The sequence below is a fragment of the Arvicanthis niloticus genome, chromosome 5 (genome assembly GCF_011762505.2).
Source record: "Arvicanthis niloticus isolate mArvNil1 chromosome 5, mArvNil1.pat.X, whole genome shotgun sequence".
Taxonomy (NCBI): Eukaryota; Metazoa; Chordata; class Mammalia; order Rodentia; family Muridae; genus Arvicanthis; species Arvicanthis niloticus.
In genome coordinates, this window is record NC_047662.1 from 74,443,264 (window position 1) to 74,461,482 (window position 18,219).

The 18,219-nt window shown below is 37.1% G+C and overlaps 1 protein-coding gene across 4 annotated transcripts in view; it reads right to left on the bottom strand.

Moving 5' to 3' along the window:
• Kdm4c (lysine demethylase 4C) overlaps positions 1–18,219 on the bottom strand; it is a 161,066-nt gene that overhangs the window by 40,113 nt on the left and 102,734 nt on the right. For all 4 annotated transcript variants that reach the window (XM_034502228.2, XM_034502230.2, XM_076934763.1 and 1 more), the window contains one exon: positions 16,360–16,468. In XM_034502228.2, the coding sequence (XP_034358119.1) occupies positions 16,360–16,468 (109 nt within the window). The remainder of the gene's footprint in view (positions 1–16,359; positions 16,469–18,219) is intronic.

Below are 18,219 nucleotides of genomic sequence, written 5' to 3' on the forward strand. Positions count from 1 at the left end.
GAGTTTGCCGGGGCCCCTAGGTAATCTCGTGACAACCTGCTTACCTAGACTGTTGCCTGATTTTTTTTGCCGTCTTTCTATCGGGACGCCGATACGTTAGCTCGGTAAGCCCTCCCTGTCACCCAATGGGCGCTACATTGTCTTCGGCCGCACCCTCAGACACCCCACTGGATTGTCTCCTTAAAAACCTCAGATCTCTAAAATCAACACCTGCTTTGAGGCCTTCCAAATTGATACACCTCTGCAATAAAGTTTGGATTCGGTATCCTCTAGATAATGGTTTAAAATGGCCACCTATGGGCATACTAGGCTCAGTCATTTAAAAGGGTCTTCATACATACATACAGCAGTCTGGTAAATGGAAAGAGGTTTCCTATATCCAATCATTCATCTACTTTCGCTCTAATCCCTCCATGTGTTCTGTCTGTTCCCCACCTCAATTTTTTTTTTTAGCCATCTGCCACTGATCAGAGTAACCATCCTCATGGTCCCAGGAAAGATTTCCTGAGCTCAGAGCTAACCCTGTCCTTCCCTGACCCTCGTTCTAGAACTCTTGGATGGGACACTTTCCCTCTCCCCTTGAGACAGTTTCTTTCTCGCAGCTGAGTACCCCAGGCCGGGCCTGGACAGACTGTTCTCTCTCTCAGGAGCACTGGCTACAAGCTCTAGTCCCTAGCATGTCTCCCCCAAGGGTCAGTCTGCCGCCTGCTGGTGTAGGCCTCTTCCCCACTTTGCCTTCATTTGCAGCTGGCTGTGACCATTTGGCTCAGCTGGTTTGCCTGAAAAGCAGCTGGTCCGGGACCCTGCTTGCTCCCTTCCCCTCTGTTCCTTAGCTCTGCTTTGGGTCTACTTCTTACATTCTGCCAGGGACCCTCTCTGGGACTTGTTTCCCCTGTGCACAGCCACGCTAGCAAAGGGCTTGGCTGCCCGCGCACTTGAGGGAGGCTTTCTCTCTCCCTCTCTGCCCGGGACCTGTAAAGTGAGTGCAGACTCTAACCGCCAAAGGCACTGGGCAGTGACTTCCGGCTGCTATAGAAAGTCCTGCCCTACCGCCACAGCGGACCCAACCTGCAACAACTATGCCCTCAGCTGTGGGCCCATAGCCCCAACCTGCCAGCCATTTGATCGTATGCCACCATTGCCAGCTTTCTTATTCTGTTCCTAGCCAAATGTTTTCTTGCTAATACTAAAATGTGCTTTTCTCTACCTACAGAACCTGCCAAAGCTACTTAAGCCTCTTTCCTATCCTGTCTTAATACATTTTTACTACTGCTATTAAATTCTATTCAGTTACAACCAAACCTTATGGCTCTCAATCTTGTCAAAAGTCTGCTAATACTATATTTAAGTTTATGGCCGACAGAACTCCCAAAGCCTGTCACAGTTGACCCAAGATGGTTTCAGAAGACTTGGACACCTAGAAGATACAGCCTGGATTGCATGTGATGATATTGTCACTAATGTAGTGGACAAAACTGGACGCTCTGAGTCAAATGACTTGGCTAAACCAAGGTAAGTCATTTCTCATGTCACGCGTACCCATTCCACAAAGAAAAAGCCCTGCATCTTCTGCGCTTGGAAGCCAAACTGACTTCGCTCAAGAGACTATGGAGACCATGGGAACTGTTGGCTAGTGGACTCTGTCATTTTTAAAAATAATATATAACTGGTAGATTATTGTTTACTCCTTCAGAGTTCTAAGTACATTGACAGCTAAGCTTTCACAGATATTATCTGTTACCTCATTACCTAAACTCAGTTGCCATCAACTAAATGCTTCATATTTCCTCTTCTTGCTATGCCACTGTCCTAATATTATCTGAGTTCCTATAAACTTGCCTACCTCTAATAAAACATTCCACTATACGATCCAACAAAGGTTCATCTTAAAGACTGTTTGTATTATTAACTCATGTTGTTATCTCTTTTGTAAACTTATAAGCTACAGGAAACCCACTCAGATCTACCTTTCATGGACCAAATAGACGCCATCTGGATAAGTATATCTGCCTAAACTTCCCACTTACCTATTCCAAAGGGTGGGATCCCTCTGGGTTTCAAATGTACATCTTAGAAAAATTTTCTTTCCCCCAAATGTACTTAATCTTATTCCCTATATCTTGTCAAGTCCAGGCACATCCAAAACAGCTCCAGAGAAGCAACCTCCAGATGCTCCATCTCCTGTCATACACACAGCTGCTTCTTCTGGACCTGTCCCTTCTGACCCATCCCCAGATGGCTCCACAGACCCTGGACAGCAGGAAACAGCCAACTTTCCTAAGACTGGACAGACATTCCCCATACCTATTCTTCTGGGTTCCCCTAGAGACTCATCACCCCCAATGCCAGCAGGAAGTAGCCAGATATCACAACGTCCCTATTCCTGCTTCACTGTCACCTTTTTCTAATTTTTCTTTTTAATTAAACCAAAACGGGGGAATGTTAGTATTCAGTCTAAACTCCACCTCCCCAGTTACCTGGCAACAGCCAGGTATGCTCCTCTCTATAGTTACCTGGCAACCGCCAGGTAGGCCTTATCCACTATAAAAGGGGCTGCTTGCCCCCTCCTCACTCTCTTCCTCTTATTCTCTTACTCTTACTCTCTTACTCTCTCTCTTACCCTCTTGCCTCTCTGTCCCCTCCCCCACCTTCCTCTCTCTCCAGGTGGTCATGGCTGGCCTCTACTTCTCTTCTCTCTTACCTTTCCACCTTCTTCTCCCCACCTTTGCCCTATCTTCTGAATAAACCTCCTCCCCCTTGGAACTGCGTGGTCTGGAGTGGTCTCTTCTGAACTTCGGTTGGACTTCTTAAAACAACTAACAAACATAACACTTACTTTATAAATATACTTTATAATTCTCTGGCAATTAACATATGCTATATAGCAGCAGAGAATTCAGGAGAGGATTTATTATTGCTAGGGCTCCTTTTTCTCTTGCACAGAAGCCTCATCTCTCTACTAAAAAGAGGCTTGGAGCAATTAACTTTTAGTGAAAAACTGACAACCAAGTGAAAAACAGAGCACCTTAATCTATAATTTTCTTTAAAATCTTTACAATAATGGCAAAATGAAATAATCTCAACGTGAAATGATCATGAACTTCAAACATAAACATTTTAGTAGAAATCACTTAAGAAGCTAGAGATAATAATAAACAAAGCTACTGCCCCTTTACTTCCTAGAAGCAACAACTGTTAAATACCAAGCTTTGACATAATAAATGCTGGAGATTAAAATAATTTAAGTACATCAATGAGCTTTCTGTCCAGAGCCCAGCGTCTCATCTGATTGTCACAATGACGAATTGACTGTATCCAACTTTGCTGTAGTATGTAGTATAATATTTTTACTATGAGAGTTTGATTCTTTTCTTCTTTTTAAAAATTTGTTGTAGTTCCATAGCAGCTTATATGCCAGCTATTTGTTATGATTTATTTCAATATGTGTCACTTGGTATGTTCAGTGATTGTTGACTAATATTTAAAAAGCTCCTTATGTTCTCTAAAATGCAATAAACCAGCCATTATACTTTGAAAAGCATTGAATAGTTTGATATATACGTTACTATACCAATGCCAAGATGTCATTATTCTTTTGACTGAAAATAGTCTGCTATTCAATAAAAATGTTTCACATCAATTTTTGTTTACTTTTTTTCTAAAAGGAAAAAAAAAAAAAAAAACAACAATACATTTGGAAGTCCCTTCTCTATCCCTAACCTGTTTCCAGCTAAACATCCGTGCCAAGCCTCAAAATGCATCCTACAGGTAGACAAATAATTTTTTCGTATTCTACCAGAGGCCATCATCTGGGAATCTGCAACAAGCCGATATACACACACAAGAAGTACCTACCTTTCTCCTCCTACCAATTCACCTCCATTTCGTTATTTGTGCTAAGCCCCATGACCACATTCCACAGTTAGCACTCTCAGTTTCCTTTACCTACTACCCATTGAAATATTAGCACCTATATGTGAGACTTGCACATGCTTTCCAAAGGAAGCACTCCCCAGTCTCCCCCACAAACACCAAAGTCACAACCATTTGAGGACCTGAGGTGGGACACTGTTGCATTCTAAGCTAGTACTCCCTCTTCCTTCTGTCTGTGACTGTTAACACTGTTAGCTGAAGACATATTCTGACCATCTGTGAACCCCAAATGGTAACCTTCACATCTCTCTCCCTCTCACACTTCAACCTCAATTTCAGAGGAACTGAAATGAGAAGGTTCGGGTTCTATATAGCACCTATTATGAGATCCAAAGGTGCAACTTGCCCTAGCAGAGCAAAGATCATCTGTTGTGGTGTGGTGGGCTGTGAGAAGCAGCTGGGTGCTTGGTCTAGCATGAGCTTGGAACCCAGAACTTTATTGGATGGCAGGAGTTCAGCTATGCTCCCAGGCCCTGGTTCTTTTCATTTAGCTTCAGCCCTCCAACAACCACTCCCACAGAGAGGTCTATGGCCAACAGTCACCAGAAGGGACAGGCCTCAGGCCCTAGAGAGATTTACATACTAATGAGGTACCTGAAGGCCAGAGGGTGGAGCCAATTAAGCATTCTTCCCCAGCCCCTCCCCCTCTCTCCCTCCCTATTTAACTCAGGTCTGCCCTGGGTTTCAGGGGGGGTGCATCCAGATCCATCCACTATCTGCCATGACATTAAAGCCTGTAAAAACCCATGGACTTTCTCATGTCATTGGGGACAGGCCGTGAGGAACTGTGGAGCCACAGAAGCCATGCCTAACTTCCCCCTGGAGGAACCCTCTCTGTAATTCCCAGCAGCCTTACCTATAATCTGTGATACAACCACACATTTGACCTTCATACCCACAAAACTAAGTCTGAAATATCACTTAGCAAGTTCCAAACCTGCCAAGCCAATAAAAGCAAACAGATCCAAAGAAACCCTGAACAAAGGAGGGCCAAATATCCATACCAAAACCAACACACACCTATCACAAAACAAACAAACAAACAAACAACAAAAAGCAACAAGTTTGCCCCTCTAAAAATTAGTAGTGGGCTTTAAGGAAAGCAATGTAGATAATACTCAAAGCAACAACTCTTAATACATTCAGAGGACTCAATGGGAACATGAATGAGAGAATGAAGACTACTAAATTAAGTAGAAAGAAAGATTTAAAGATCTTTAAATTATGGGTATAGAAGATGTAATCCAGATAAATGTCATAAAAATTATTTTTTAAAAAAATCACAGAAGAAAATCTCACAGCTAGAAAAGATAGATACCTATCCAGTCTCAAGAATAGAAAAAAAAAAAAAAAAAAAAAAGTAAGCTGTCAGACCAAGAGAAGAAATTCCCTAAATCATATTAATAGTCAAATTAGTAACTATACAGAATAAAGTAGGTCATCTGAGAATAACAAAAGAGAAGGAACAAGTCATTAATAAAGACAGGCTTATTAGAATAACACATGGGTTCTCAGAGGGTATTTAAAAACAAAAACAAGAATTTAGACAGATTTAGCAAGTTCTGAAAGACTACTGATAACAACCCATACTAATATATACATCAAAACTGTCCATTACATTGAAGGAGAAAAAAATATTCCATGATAATAATAAGGTAAAGGAATTTATGACTACCAAAAGCAGCCTGACACAAGACACTGTAATAAATAATTCAAACCATAGAGAAGGTCAAATATAGTGAGGTGACATGGAAAAATACCAATGCTGGGTGTCATGACATTAACCAAGTAAAAATCGAGAAGACAAATGTCATTAAAAAGGAAAAAAAAAGTTGAGGTACTAGAGAGGTGCCTCAACTCTTAAAGAACACCTGATGCTCTTCCAGAGGACCTAAGTTCAAGCCTCAGCACTTACAAGACAGTACCACAATCATGATTAATCCTATTTCCAGAAACAAAAGCAACATAAAATAAATGAATGAAATCACAAATGAAGAAATAAACGATTTTTTTTTTAAAAAATAATCAACACATTCACAGGAACTGATGAAAAATCCATCAAGGATAACTTTCAATATCAATGGTTTCAAATTCTCAATCAAAAGACAAAGATTAACTGACTGGATTATGAAAGAATCCATCATTTTGCAGCTTCCAAGAAACATATCTTACTACCAAAGACAAAACTACCATAGAATGAAAGGACAGGCAAAGGTATTCCAAGAAAATGGAACCCCAAAATAAGCAGGGTTTGCTATACTAATATCTGGCAAAACAGACTTCAAACAAAAACTAGATTTAAAAAGACAAAATTTAAAAAATGTTTACTTTATACTTATCAATGGAATAATCCACCCAGAGGACATTGCAAAACTAAACACATATGCACCAAACTCAGGTACATGTAAATTCCTTTTTTAAAAAGTACCATAGACGAGAATCAGGAGACTAATTAGCCCTAAAACACCATTGCAGACAACATTAATGCTCCAGTTTTATAAAAGTAAAGAGAACGCTTAGCGTAAAATGACATCATAGATCAAATAGATTTAATATTATCTATGAAACAATGCATCCACATATACCATGATACATATTCTTAAATTTTAATGCAGAGACTCTTATGGGAATACTTGAAAAATTAAATATTCTAATAAAATGGTGATTTCTAAAGGAAAAAGGATGAAAGCCTATTACCTCCTGAATTTAAATCAAAAAGAACTACAAAGTGGAACAAATCATCAGCAACAACACTGAAAAATAATTTAAAAAACAACAGCAAAACCCTCCCAATATGGGGCTAGAGTTAAAATAGGCTCAGCAGTTAAATACACTTGTGCTTTCAGAGGACCTGGGTTCCCAGCAATTACATAGTGATTCACAACAATCTGTAACTCTAATTCCAAAGGACCTTGATGAGCATCAGGAATGAATGGAATAGGCAAACAGGCAAGCCAAATACTCCACAAAATAAAGTGAAATGAAATAAATTAAAATAAATCTTCAAAAAAGAAAAACAGAATCTTCCAATTTTGGAAAAACAAACAAACAAAACAAACAACAACAAAAAAAACCCTAGGATTACCTAGATTCACTTCAGGACTTAGAAGACCTTTAAAGATTAACCGAATTTTGTGTTTCTTGAACTATCTCATAAAGCAAAAGAATGCTTCAAAATTCTTCTCATTTAGACTCACATGAAAACCATGAAGGTAAAGCGAAAAAAAGAAGAATATTCCTGATTAACATAAATTCCAAAATTCTCAATAAAAAACTAGAAAACTAGATATAAGAAAACATCAACAAGCTGGGCGGTGGTGGCGCATGCCTTTAATCCCAGCACTTGGGAGGCAGAGGCAGGCGGATTTCTGAGTTCGAGGCCAGCCTGGTCTACAGAGTGAGTTCCAGGACAGCCAGGGCTACACAGAGTAACCCTGTCTCAAAAAAAAAAACAAAAACAAAAACAAAAACAAAAACAAAACAAAAACAAAACAAAAAAAAACAAAAACAAAAAAAAACCAAAAAAAAAAAAAAAAAAAAAAAAGAAAAAAACAACATGTAAATCAATTACTGCAATACACTACAGAAACAGACTTAAGCTCAGAATACACATGATCACATCCGTAGAAGCAGAAACGGCTTTTAAGAAAATTCAACATCCCTGTCAGTCAAAAGGCTTAAAGAGATTGGGGATGGTGAGAAAATCTCTCAAGATAAAAAGGCAATATTCAACAAGTCTATAGGCACCATCATGCCAAATAAAAGAAACACTAAAAAATTTCTTCTAAGTTCAGGAAGACGATCTCTTCACTCATACAATATGATACTTCAAGTCTAATAGAACAATGAAGAGACAGAGACAAAATGGATACAAATATGAAAGGAAAAAGTCAAAGTATCTTTATTTGAAAATCTATTAAGAGTATAAAGACACCATGAGGAAACTTCTACAGCTAACCAATACTTTCAGCAAAGAGCCAGGCTAAAAACTTAGCACATAATTCACCCACAATGAAGGAGAGTTCCTTTCTCCACATCCTTGTCAGCATCTGCTATCACCTGAGATTTTGGTCTTAGCCACCCTGATTGGTATAAGGTGGAATTGCATTTCCCTAATGACTAAGAAAGGACTTTGAACATTGCTTTAAGTGCTTCTCAGCCATTCGAGATTCCTCTGTTGTGAATTCTCTGTTTATTTAGCTCTCTATATGATTTTTAATTGGGCTATTTGGTTTTTTGGAGGTTAGCTTCTTGAGTTCTACTTATATTATGGATATAAGCCCTCTAACAGATGTGGGGGTTAATGAAGACTTTTTTTGCAAATTTGTCCTATTGACTGTGTCCTTTTCCCTAACAGAAGCTTTTCAATTTCATGAGGTCCCGTTACCAATTGTGGATCTTAGACCCAGAGCCATTGCAGGTAATGTTTAGAAAATCCCTCCCCCTCTACCACAAATGAATTTGAGGGTTGTTCCTACTTTCTCTTCTATTAGATTCAGTGTATCTAGTTTTACTTTGAGGTCCTTCATCCACTTGGACTTGAGCTTTGTGCAAGGTGATAAATATGTCTATTTTCATTGTCCTACAAACTGACTGCCAGTTAGACTAGCACAATTTATTAAAAATGATTTCTTTTTTCCATTGTATGTTTTTGGCTTCATTGTCAGAGATCAAGTGTACTGGTACATCTAGAATTCAATCTGGCAGTTTCTGAGAAAATTGGAAATAAACTTACCTGAAGACCCAGCTCTACCACTCTTGGGCATATACCCAATAGATGCCCCACAATACCAGAAGGACTCCACAATGTTCCTAGTGGCCTTATTTGTGATAGCTAGAAGGTGGAAACAACCCAAATGTTCCACAAAAAAAAAAAAAAAAAAAAAAAGAATGGATACAGAAAATGTGGTACATTTTACACAATAAAGTACTATTCTGCTATTAAAATAGACAACCTCACAAACTTTTCATGCAAATTAAGGGAACTGAAAAATATCATCCTGAGTGAGGTAATCAAGACACAAAAGGACATATATGCTTTATACTCACTAATAAGTGGATATTAGCTGAAAAGTACAGAATACCTAGAGTATAACCCACAGAATTTAAGAAATTTAACAATCAGAAAGATCAAGTGAGGATGCTTCAATCCCACTTAGTAGGAGGAAGAAAGTAACCAAGGGGAGGCAGGGGATCTGGGTGAGAGAGGAGGAAAAGGGAAAAGGGGTGAACAGGATAGGAAAGAAGTGGGGATGACAGGAGAGAAGTCCAGAGGGCCAGCAGAATGAATGGAAATATGCAGCCTCAGAAAGCTGGGAGGTAGGGAGACCCTCTAGAGAGTACCAGAGATCTAGGAGGTGACTCCCAGGACTCAATGGGAGTGACCTTAGATGAAGTTCTCAACATGGGGGAGAGCAAACTTGAAGAGTCCACCTCCAGTAGATAGAAAGGGCTTCAAGTGGAGGCATGGTGTTACCAATCCACAGTTAAAATTTCTGACCCAGAATTGATCCTGTCTAAAAGAACTGCAGGGAGAGAAAAGAAGAGACTGAAGAAAGGAAGTCCAGTGACAGGCCCAACTGGGGATCCACCCCATGGGGAGACACCAAAGCCTGACACTATTACTAATGCTATAATGTACTTATAGACAGGAGCCTAGAATGGCTGTCCTCCAAGAGGCCCAACAAGTAGCTAAATGAGAAATACACAGATGCTTACACCCAACCATTGGACTGAAATTAGGGACCCTTATGATTGAATTAGGGGAAGGATAGAAGAAGCAGATGAGGAAGGGAACACTATAAGAAGACCAGCAATCTCAACTCACCTGGATCCCTTGTGGCTCCCAGAGAGTAACCAACCAACCAGTCAGCATACAGGAGGCCCCCAACACATACAGAGTAGAGGACTGCCTGGTCTGGCCTCAGTGGGAGAAGATGCACCTAGTCTTTGAGAGATTTGAGGCCCCTGAAGCAGGTTGGCTTGGTGGTAGGGGGAGCATTCTCTCTGGGATAAGGGGAGGAGGAATGGGGTGAGAAAATATGGGAGAGGAGACTGGGAAGAGGGACTACAGGGGAGGAGGGTGCAACAGCTAGATTGTAAATTAATTAATTAATTAATTTGAAAAAAATAACACATTAAGTAAACTACTATATACCAACGATTGATATTCCAAGAAAGAAATCAGAAAAAACAATCTCATTTCCAATAGCCTAAAACAAAATTACACAGGAACAAAAAACTTAATTTATACAATGAAAAATTTGAGACACTGAAGAATAAAACTGAAAAAGACAACAGGAAATGGGAAAAAATGATTGGAAAATGGCCTTCCTACCAAAGTAATCTACATAAAATCCTTGGAAATCTACATAGAAGTGGCTGGTGGTAGTGGAAACTTGTAAAACTGCTAAGAAAATCAGTGTGGTGGTTACAGAGAAAAGTGAAATTTACTTCAGGATCCAGCCGGACTTACTATGCTTAAACAAAGGACTCAATACTATATCACAGAGGTACTTATTCATCTATGTTCATTGCTGTTCTATTCATAATAGGCAAAGACTGAAAACACCCTAGGTATCTATCAACTGATGAAGGGATAAGAAAAATGTACATTTCACAATAAAATATTATTCAGCTCTTAAGAAAATGAAATTCACAGATAAATGGATGGAACTAGAAAAGCCATCCTACATGAGGTGACTCAGACTCCAAAAGACAAACACTGTATATTTTCTCCTATGTGGATGTTAGCTCTTATGCTTTAGATATGCTAAAATCCAAATAACCACAGAGGTTAGGTACTTAGTAAGAGAGCAGGGCTGGAGGAAAGAGGGTCTCCCAAGAATGAGGAAATAGAACATAGTATTACTGAGAGTTAAAAAGAAAACTAGAATACAAAGATTAAATTAGGGAGGAGAATTACAGAGAAAGGTAAAGTAGAGAATATGAAAAGAAAGAACTAACACAAAGGCCTTTTGAAAAGCAATATGGAATCATACCACTAAATATATACATAAATAGAATCTAAACATGGATATAGGGACCTCTCTGTAACCAAAATACTATTTGCAATTGATTCTCTCTGGCAAAGAAAAAAATCAGGGCTTTTTTTTTCCCAATGGCGTGTCAATGGAGTATATCAACCACTCTTTAGGACAAGCCACATGCCCACAAGTAATTGGTCATACAAAACAAATTCCATAGGTGTTACTTGGTTTTTGGATTTTTTTTGGTAGACTTTTGATTTTTCTTTGTCATTTTTTTATCATATTGATCTTTTGTTTGTTTTGACTAATTTTTGTTTTGAAAAGTTTTCTTTTCCTCTTTTTCATTTATTGTTTTTGTTTTATTTTCTGTTTTTTTTTGTGGGGGGGGTTGGAATAAGTACAGAGAAAGTAAGAGAAAAGAGAAGGAGAGAAGGAAGAAAAAGTATAAAGATAGGTGAGTTGGTTGGATAGAGAAGTAAGGGACAGAGAGGATCAATATATATATATGATCAAAATATATATGAAAAAATTAGATGGAAATTATCATTTAAAAAAGATTAAAAAGACCATCTTATCTCTGTGCATTAGATGATGATTTTATATCTTGGCAGTTATGAGTCCTGTCACAACAAACATGAATATGAAGGTGACAAAAAAGAAAAAAAAAAAAAAAACCCATTCATAGAAATACAAAAAACTCCAGATAGCTAAAACAACTCTAATTTTTTTTTTTTTTTTTTTTTTTTTTTTGGTTTTTCGAGACAGGGTTTCTCTGTGTAGCCCTGGCTGTCCTGGAACTTGCTCTGTAGACCAGGCTGGCCTCGAACTCAGAAATCCACCTGCCTCTGCCTCCCAAGTGCTGGGATTAAAGGCGTGCGCCACCACAGCCCAGCTAACAACTCTAAAAATTAAAAACACTTTTGGAAGTATCACTCTTGTCGATTTTAAGTTATACTACACAGCCATAGTAAGATAACAACAGCAACAAAACAAACAACAAAACCAAGTAACTAGTTTTTTTAAAAAGATACATTTATCAATGGAATAGAATTACTGACCTATAGCCAGCTGATCTTTTTTGATCTTCTTTGACAGAGATCAAGAATGCAACATCTTCATCTGGTGCAGAGTAAACTAGATAGCTACATGTAAAAAGATAAAACTAGATCCTATCTCACTCTACAGAAAACCCAAATCCAAATTCATCAAGGATCTCAACACTCTCATTTTGCTAAAGAAGTATGGAGTAAGTTTCATTTTTAGGTACATATAAGGAATTTCGATTGGCCCTGGTAGTACAGGAATTACAGCAAGCAACTGACAAATAGCACCTCACTAAAAGCTTCTGAAAAATAAACTATACCATCAGTCAAGTGTAGAGACAACTTACAGAAATGGAGAGAAACTTAAAAGAATTTTGAGTAAAATCAAGGACAAGAAAAGGCTGTCCACTCCTTCCCTATCTATTCAATATATGAATAAAGTTCATATATAAAATAAATGAAGTTCTATATTCATATACAAATGAAGTTCTAGCCAGAACAACTAAAGACAACTAAAGGAGATTGAGGGGATACAAACTGGAAAGGAAAAAATTAACGGTTCACTATTTGCAGATAATATGCTAGTATATATGGACAACACCAAAAATTCTACCAAAGAATTCCCTATAGTTGGTAAACATCTTCAGCAAAGTGGTTGGATACAAATTAAGTCAAAGAAATCAGTAGCCCTCCTTTATGCAAATGATAAATGGTCCAAGAAAGAAATTAAGGAAAACAAAACAAAACAAAACTTAAAAAAAAAATAAATCAGTGTCCAAGTGTGGTGTAGTTTGAATAAGAATGGTGCCCACAGGCTCATATATTTGAAGACTTGGTTCCCAGTTGGTGGAACTGTTTTGAATGTGTGGCCTTGATGGAGGAATTTTGTCAGTGGAAGGGGGTTTGAGGTTTCAAAAGCCCAGGCCAGGCTCAGCTTTCTGTCTTTGTGACTACTGCTTATATTTCAGAAGATAAGCTTTCAGTTACTATTCCACCACAATGCCTCTCTGCTACCATGCTCCTACACCATGATGGTCATGGACTAACCTTGAAACTGCAAGCAAAACTCCAATTAAATGTTTTCTTTTATAACTAGCCCTGATTAAAACAGAAGAGTAACCAGAACACCAAGAAAAGAACTCAATTAAAAAATAGTAATAAGAAATATAAATGGGTAGAAAAAAATTTTTTTAATGTTCAACATCCTTAGCCATAAGGGAAGTACAAATTAAACAAGTTTTATGACTCTATTTAACCCCCTCAGCCATTGAACACCTTAGCCACTGTAAGAATGGCTAAGAATAGGAAAACAAATTAGTAAACTATTTTGAATTAGCAATAGAAATAGAATGCTTTAAAAATAAATCTAGTACATCATTGTCTATTTAGTGCTACAATGAATAGAGGACCCACTTGTTATATCATCAAGCAAGATGGACAAGAGTAAATACTTAGGGAGAAAATGGAAAAGCTTCTTTCTCATATGTCTCTTTTCAGCAAACTGCAATTCTCCTGTATAGAAAAGCTTATTCAATTGAAGAAATTTTCTTGTTTACTATCTTATATGCTCTGCAAAGCTTTCTATTCAAATCATTATACAGAGGTGTTTCCAAAAGCTGTAGGTTGAACATTTTAATACAAATCTACCAATAGTATTAATAGCACAGTTTCTTAAATTCTAAGATTTCATATCAATGAAAGACTGCAGATAATACTGACTTTTTAAAATAGTTTAAATAGAAGATACTTAAGGTTCATGACTGCCTATCAGTTCTTCATTAAACCTCACGTAGTTAATAAGTGTTAATCATGACTTATATAGAAAGACTGTTTTCAAAGAAAAAGTAATGTCTTTTAAATGGCTAAATGAACAAAAAAATTTGTTTTCATCATTTTGAATGTTTCAATGCATTATAAACTATTATTCTGTTTTTGTTTTAATTTTTGTGATCTGCTCCTATCCTTTGTGTTAGGCAACCAAGTTTGCAACACCGATACAAGATAATCTTTGAGCAAGGATCTCATGAAGCACTTGCAGACAAACCAGCAACATTACCACATGGTGGGTGCCGGAAAGACTCACACTACCCCTCAATGCTGCATAAGAAAAGATCAATTTGCTCATTTTTTTTCTTTATTTTCTAAAATAAATAATAATAATAATTAGTAAGATGAGATCATTTTTATTAGTGTTGCTTACAAAAGCATGGGTGAAGAGGTCAAGAGACACAGGCCACTTTTACCTGTGGCCACACGTCTGGATTAAATGTTTCTTCCTCTCCTACCATGCATTAGCTGATTATAATATTTAGGGAGGGCCTTACAAATCTCTTTCTGCCTCAACTGTCCCTACCCACCTTGTGGAAGTCATGACAGGTGCTGAAATTCAAGAATTTAGAGAGCATCCTGGGCCTGGAATACCATTATACTGGTGGTTTTATTTTGTCTGGTATGGGGTCCATAGCTGAGTAAAGCAGCTGATGACAATTAAGTACACCAGATACTGGGCTCCCAAAGCAGTACAGGAGCTTGTCACTGCTCTTGGTTAGCATCTTCAGTCACTGTGAGAGTAAGCACAACTGGGACATGTCTGTTCAGTTCAAACTTAATTTTTCTGTGCTCTGTCATTAGCACATGTTGTATCTTCAACAATACAATTTTATCATCTAGTTCTGGTTGGCAACAATAAGCAAAAAAATGGCAACTGCTTGTATTGTTTTAGGGGGATTGTGGACCCACCTAACAATCTCTTACCAAATAAATGAATACAATGACTAGCATAAGCATATCTTCTGCATGATGAAAATGAGTAAAATGGTGCCATACTTTAGTAGAGTATGCAAAGGTAGGTATAAATTAAAGGAGAATCCCTAGAAAGGCTGAAACGATTTGTTATTGTATGATCATACTCTTCAGATTACAATTATTTTAAGCCCAAAATAATAATTTGCCACATACCATACATATCACAGCATTTATACTTCACCTAAATCTTCTTAACATTAATAAGCTATTTAGCTTCCCTAAGTATAGATAACTTAAAATACTAGATCAAGTGCTAAGGCTGGGAAACCATGATATAGACTAAAAGATGCTAAAGGCTGAGAACCAGGGTTTATTTTAAAACTACACAGTATTTAGCAAAATAGATGATAGTTATTTGGTGAAATAAGCTAACACTTAAACATTTTGTATTCATATGAACAGGAAGATGTGGAGTGGGGAGGAGGTTGACACTCTTGCTCTTAAATACTGAGCTGTCTCTACAGGCCTACTTTTACACCTTGACCACATTAATCAAATTAGGTAATAGTAGATCACATATTTCTTCTTAAAGTAAAAATCCTTGATAGTGTTATGATGGGAATAGAATTCACTTACCCTTTCTGAGAACAAAGGACAGCAGACTAAATTAAATTCCTTAAGAAAGGGTCCCTTTGTGGGAAGAAAGTCATAAGAAACAAGCAACAGTTTCAGTGATAATGCTTGAAATGTCCCTTAGTAGAGTGATTATGAGTTAATAATGACAGAAACTGAAGAACCTGTAGGGAAGTTCACCAGCATACTAAATGTATGTTTTTACCTTAAGGAAAGTGTCTTATTAAATAAACAAAATAGGTTGGGTGGTGGTAAAACATGCCTTTAATCCCAACACTGGGGAAGTAGAGGCAAGAGGTCAAGGCCAGCCTGGTCTCCAGAGCAAGTTCCAGGATGGCCAGGGCTCTGATACACAAAGATACCCTGCATTAAAAAACAAACAAACAAAAATTCAAAACAAAAACCAGAAAGGAGGCCTAAATTGATGCTATGTGTTACAGAAAGGTACACGAACAAAAAATTAGTTATTGTACACACAAGGTGAATCAGTGAAGAGATCAGATGAACATTTCTGAATAGATTAAAAGGTAACAATTTGAGTTGGGAATGTCAAGCATCTAGTGCCTACTTTTGAGTAAAAAAAAAAACTTTGTGATAAAAAACAAAAAAGCTTCTGCATTTCCTCTGTAAAGCTCTTCTTGATGGTTGCTAAGGTTGAACATATTTCCTATACCAAAAGAAACACAAGAGAGAAAAGAGAGGAAAAACAATAGGCAATTTCTGTAGGGCACTTTAGGGAACTGAACAATCTCAGAGAGCCTAATGTTTGCAATAAAGAAAACTGATCCCTTTCCAATATTTAAAAAAAAAAAAAAAAAAAAAAAAAAAAAAAAAAAAGAGGGCAGTTATAGAGACTAGTCTAGAAAAGAATTTGTAAGGAAAAATATATTCAGGATAGAGGAAAATATAGGTAGAATAAAATGAAGCTATTAGATATACTGATTCGGAAACAAAACAAATTTGGAAGTTGAAATTAACATTAATGTATTAAGTAAAAAAAAAACTTTGACACTCACCAATTTTAACCTCTGTAAAGGTATTCTATCTACATCTATTTGTGTCCTTTCTGGGACATTAGTGAATCGGACTTCTGGAACTGCAACAGCACATATGACATGAGCCCACCTAAGGAAAAGAGACATTAAATATAAATAAATTCCCTAAATTTACCAACTTCAACTTGGTAGTGGCAATCTTGCACAAAGAAGAAATGAATCCAAAAACCTAATTCCACTGCAAGTAAGTTCTGGATTATAAACCTCTTTAATGACAACTGGATATATTTAGGATAACTGTAACAAGAACTAGGTAAACAGGGCTGGAGAGATGGCTCAGCAGTTCTTGCAGTGAATCTTGGCAGGTATTAGCACCTACATGGTAGCTCATGACTATGACAAACTCCAATACCAGGTGATCTGATGTCCTGTCCGCCTTCTTGCCATGAGCTGCATGTACACTAAGGCATGAACACATACAAAAATCGAACCTTATAAAGGCCAAGGACTAAGTCCTATAACATGGTTATATACATTTGAAAACCATAAAAATACTGAAAATGTAGGTTTTCATTTTCATTTGATACTACATGTGTAATATGTTTGAATAGATTGACACATGGCAATAGAATATTTAGTTAACTAGGAATCACCTTTTAATATAATACATGATATAATATATATTATTTTCTCAGGCAAATTAATTCAAATACAAATATTTTCTGTAAAATTATAAGTAATTAAGTCTTTAAATATTTTTCCTCAATGCAATATTAATATAAACAAAGCAATCTATAGCTAAAGAGAAGTGAAATATAGTTTGTTTCCTGATCTCCTTCTTAAAACATTAGAGCATCTTTTCACATCCCAAATTTGCATAAATTTGTTATACTATTCAGTATCTCTTAAGTGTTAAACGTCCAAGTAAACAGAGGGCTTGAGAACATTATTAGGGTTTGTAATATCACACTATTAACTTATGTTTAAATGAAAGTTTTTGTTTGTGTCTTTGTTTTTAAAAGACAGATATTGGATGTCCTGAAGCTTGCTAGATAGATCAGGCTGGCCTCCAAGTCAGTGATATATCTGCCTCTGCGTTTTAAGTACAGAGATTAAAAGACTGCACTTCTAGGCCTTGCTTAGCCATAGCTTATTTATTTCATTTAAACAATGAATACCAGGATTCCTCCTAAGACAATAAGAAGAAAGGACAACTGTTAACCCCACCAGAAGATTGTTCCAGACTTGAATAAAATTAGCATTCTATAGTATTAATAGTATACTATTAAGATAATTTCTCAGGATTTATGTTTTTACAGGAAGCACTTAAGCCATCCCATAGTCCTTACAGCCTATATACAACATCTAAAATCTAGTGACAGCTCTATAGGATAATGACAATCTTACTAGATGACCTTATAAAAGATGGTACAAATTCAAGCAAAATTATTGACTGTTAGATAGCACTTTATCAATGTTAAGGATGATAAATGCTTCTACACACTTCATTCCAGGCAACCAGACTCATGTATACATACATAAACATGGTAATGACATCAAAAGGTAATGCACTAGGAGTTCCAGTTCCAGTGTTATGGGACAGGCAGGACCACTTGCCCCACCCACTGAAGCCAAGTTCTACCAATTTATTTAAAAAGAAAGAGGAAGTGAAAGCAAAAAAAAAAAAAAGTTCAATTAAAGGGAAGGAAGTATTGCTGAAGAAAGAAAAAGAGGAGAAAAGAGAGATGACAGGGAAGACAATAAAGGAGAAACCTATTCATAAAATGAAAACTATCATTACATAAGAAGCACAGAGTAGAAGCAAGCCATATAGAATACTCTGTTGGCGTTAAGTCTCTGAAGCCAAATTTCAACCCTAGC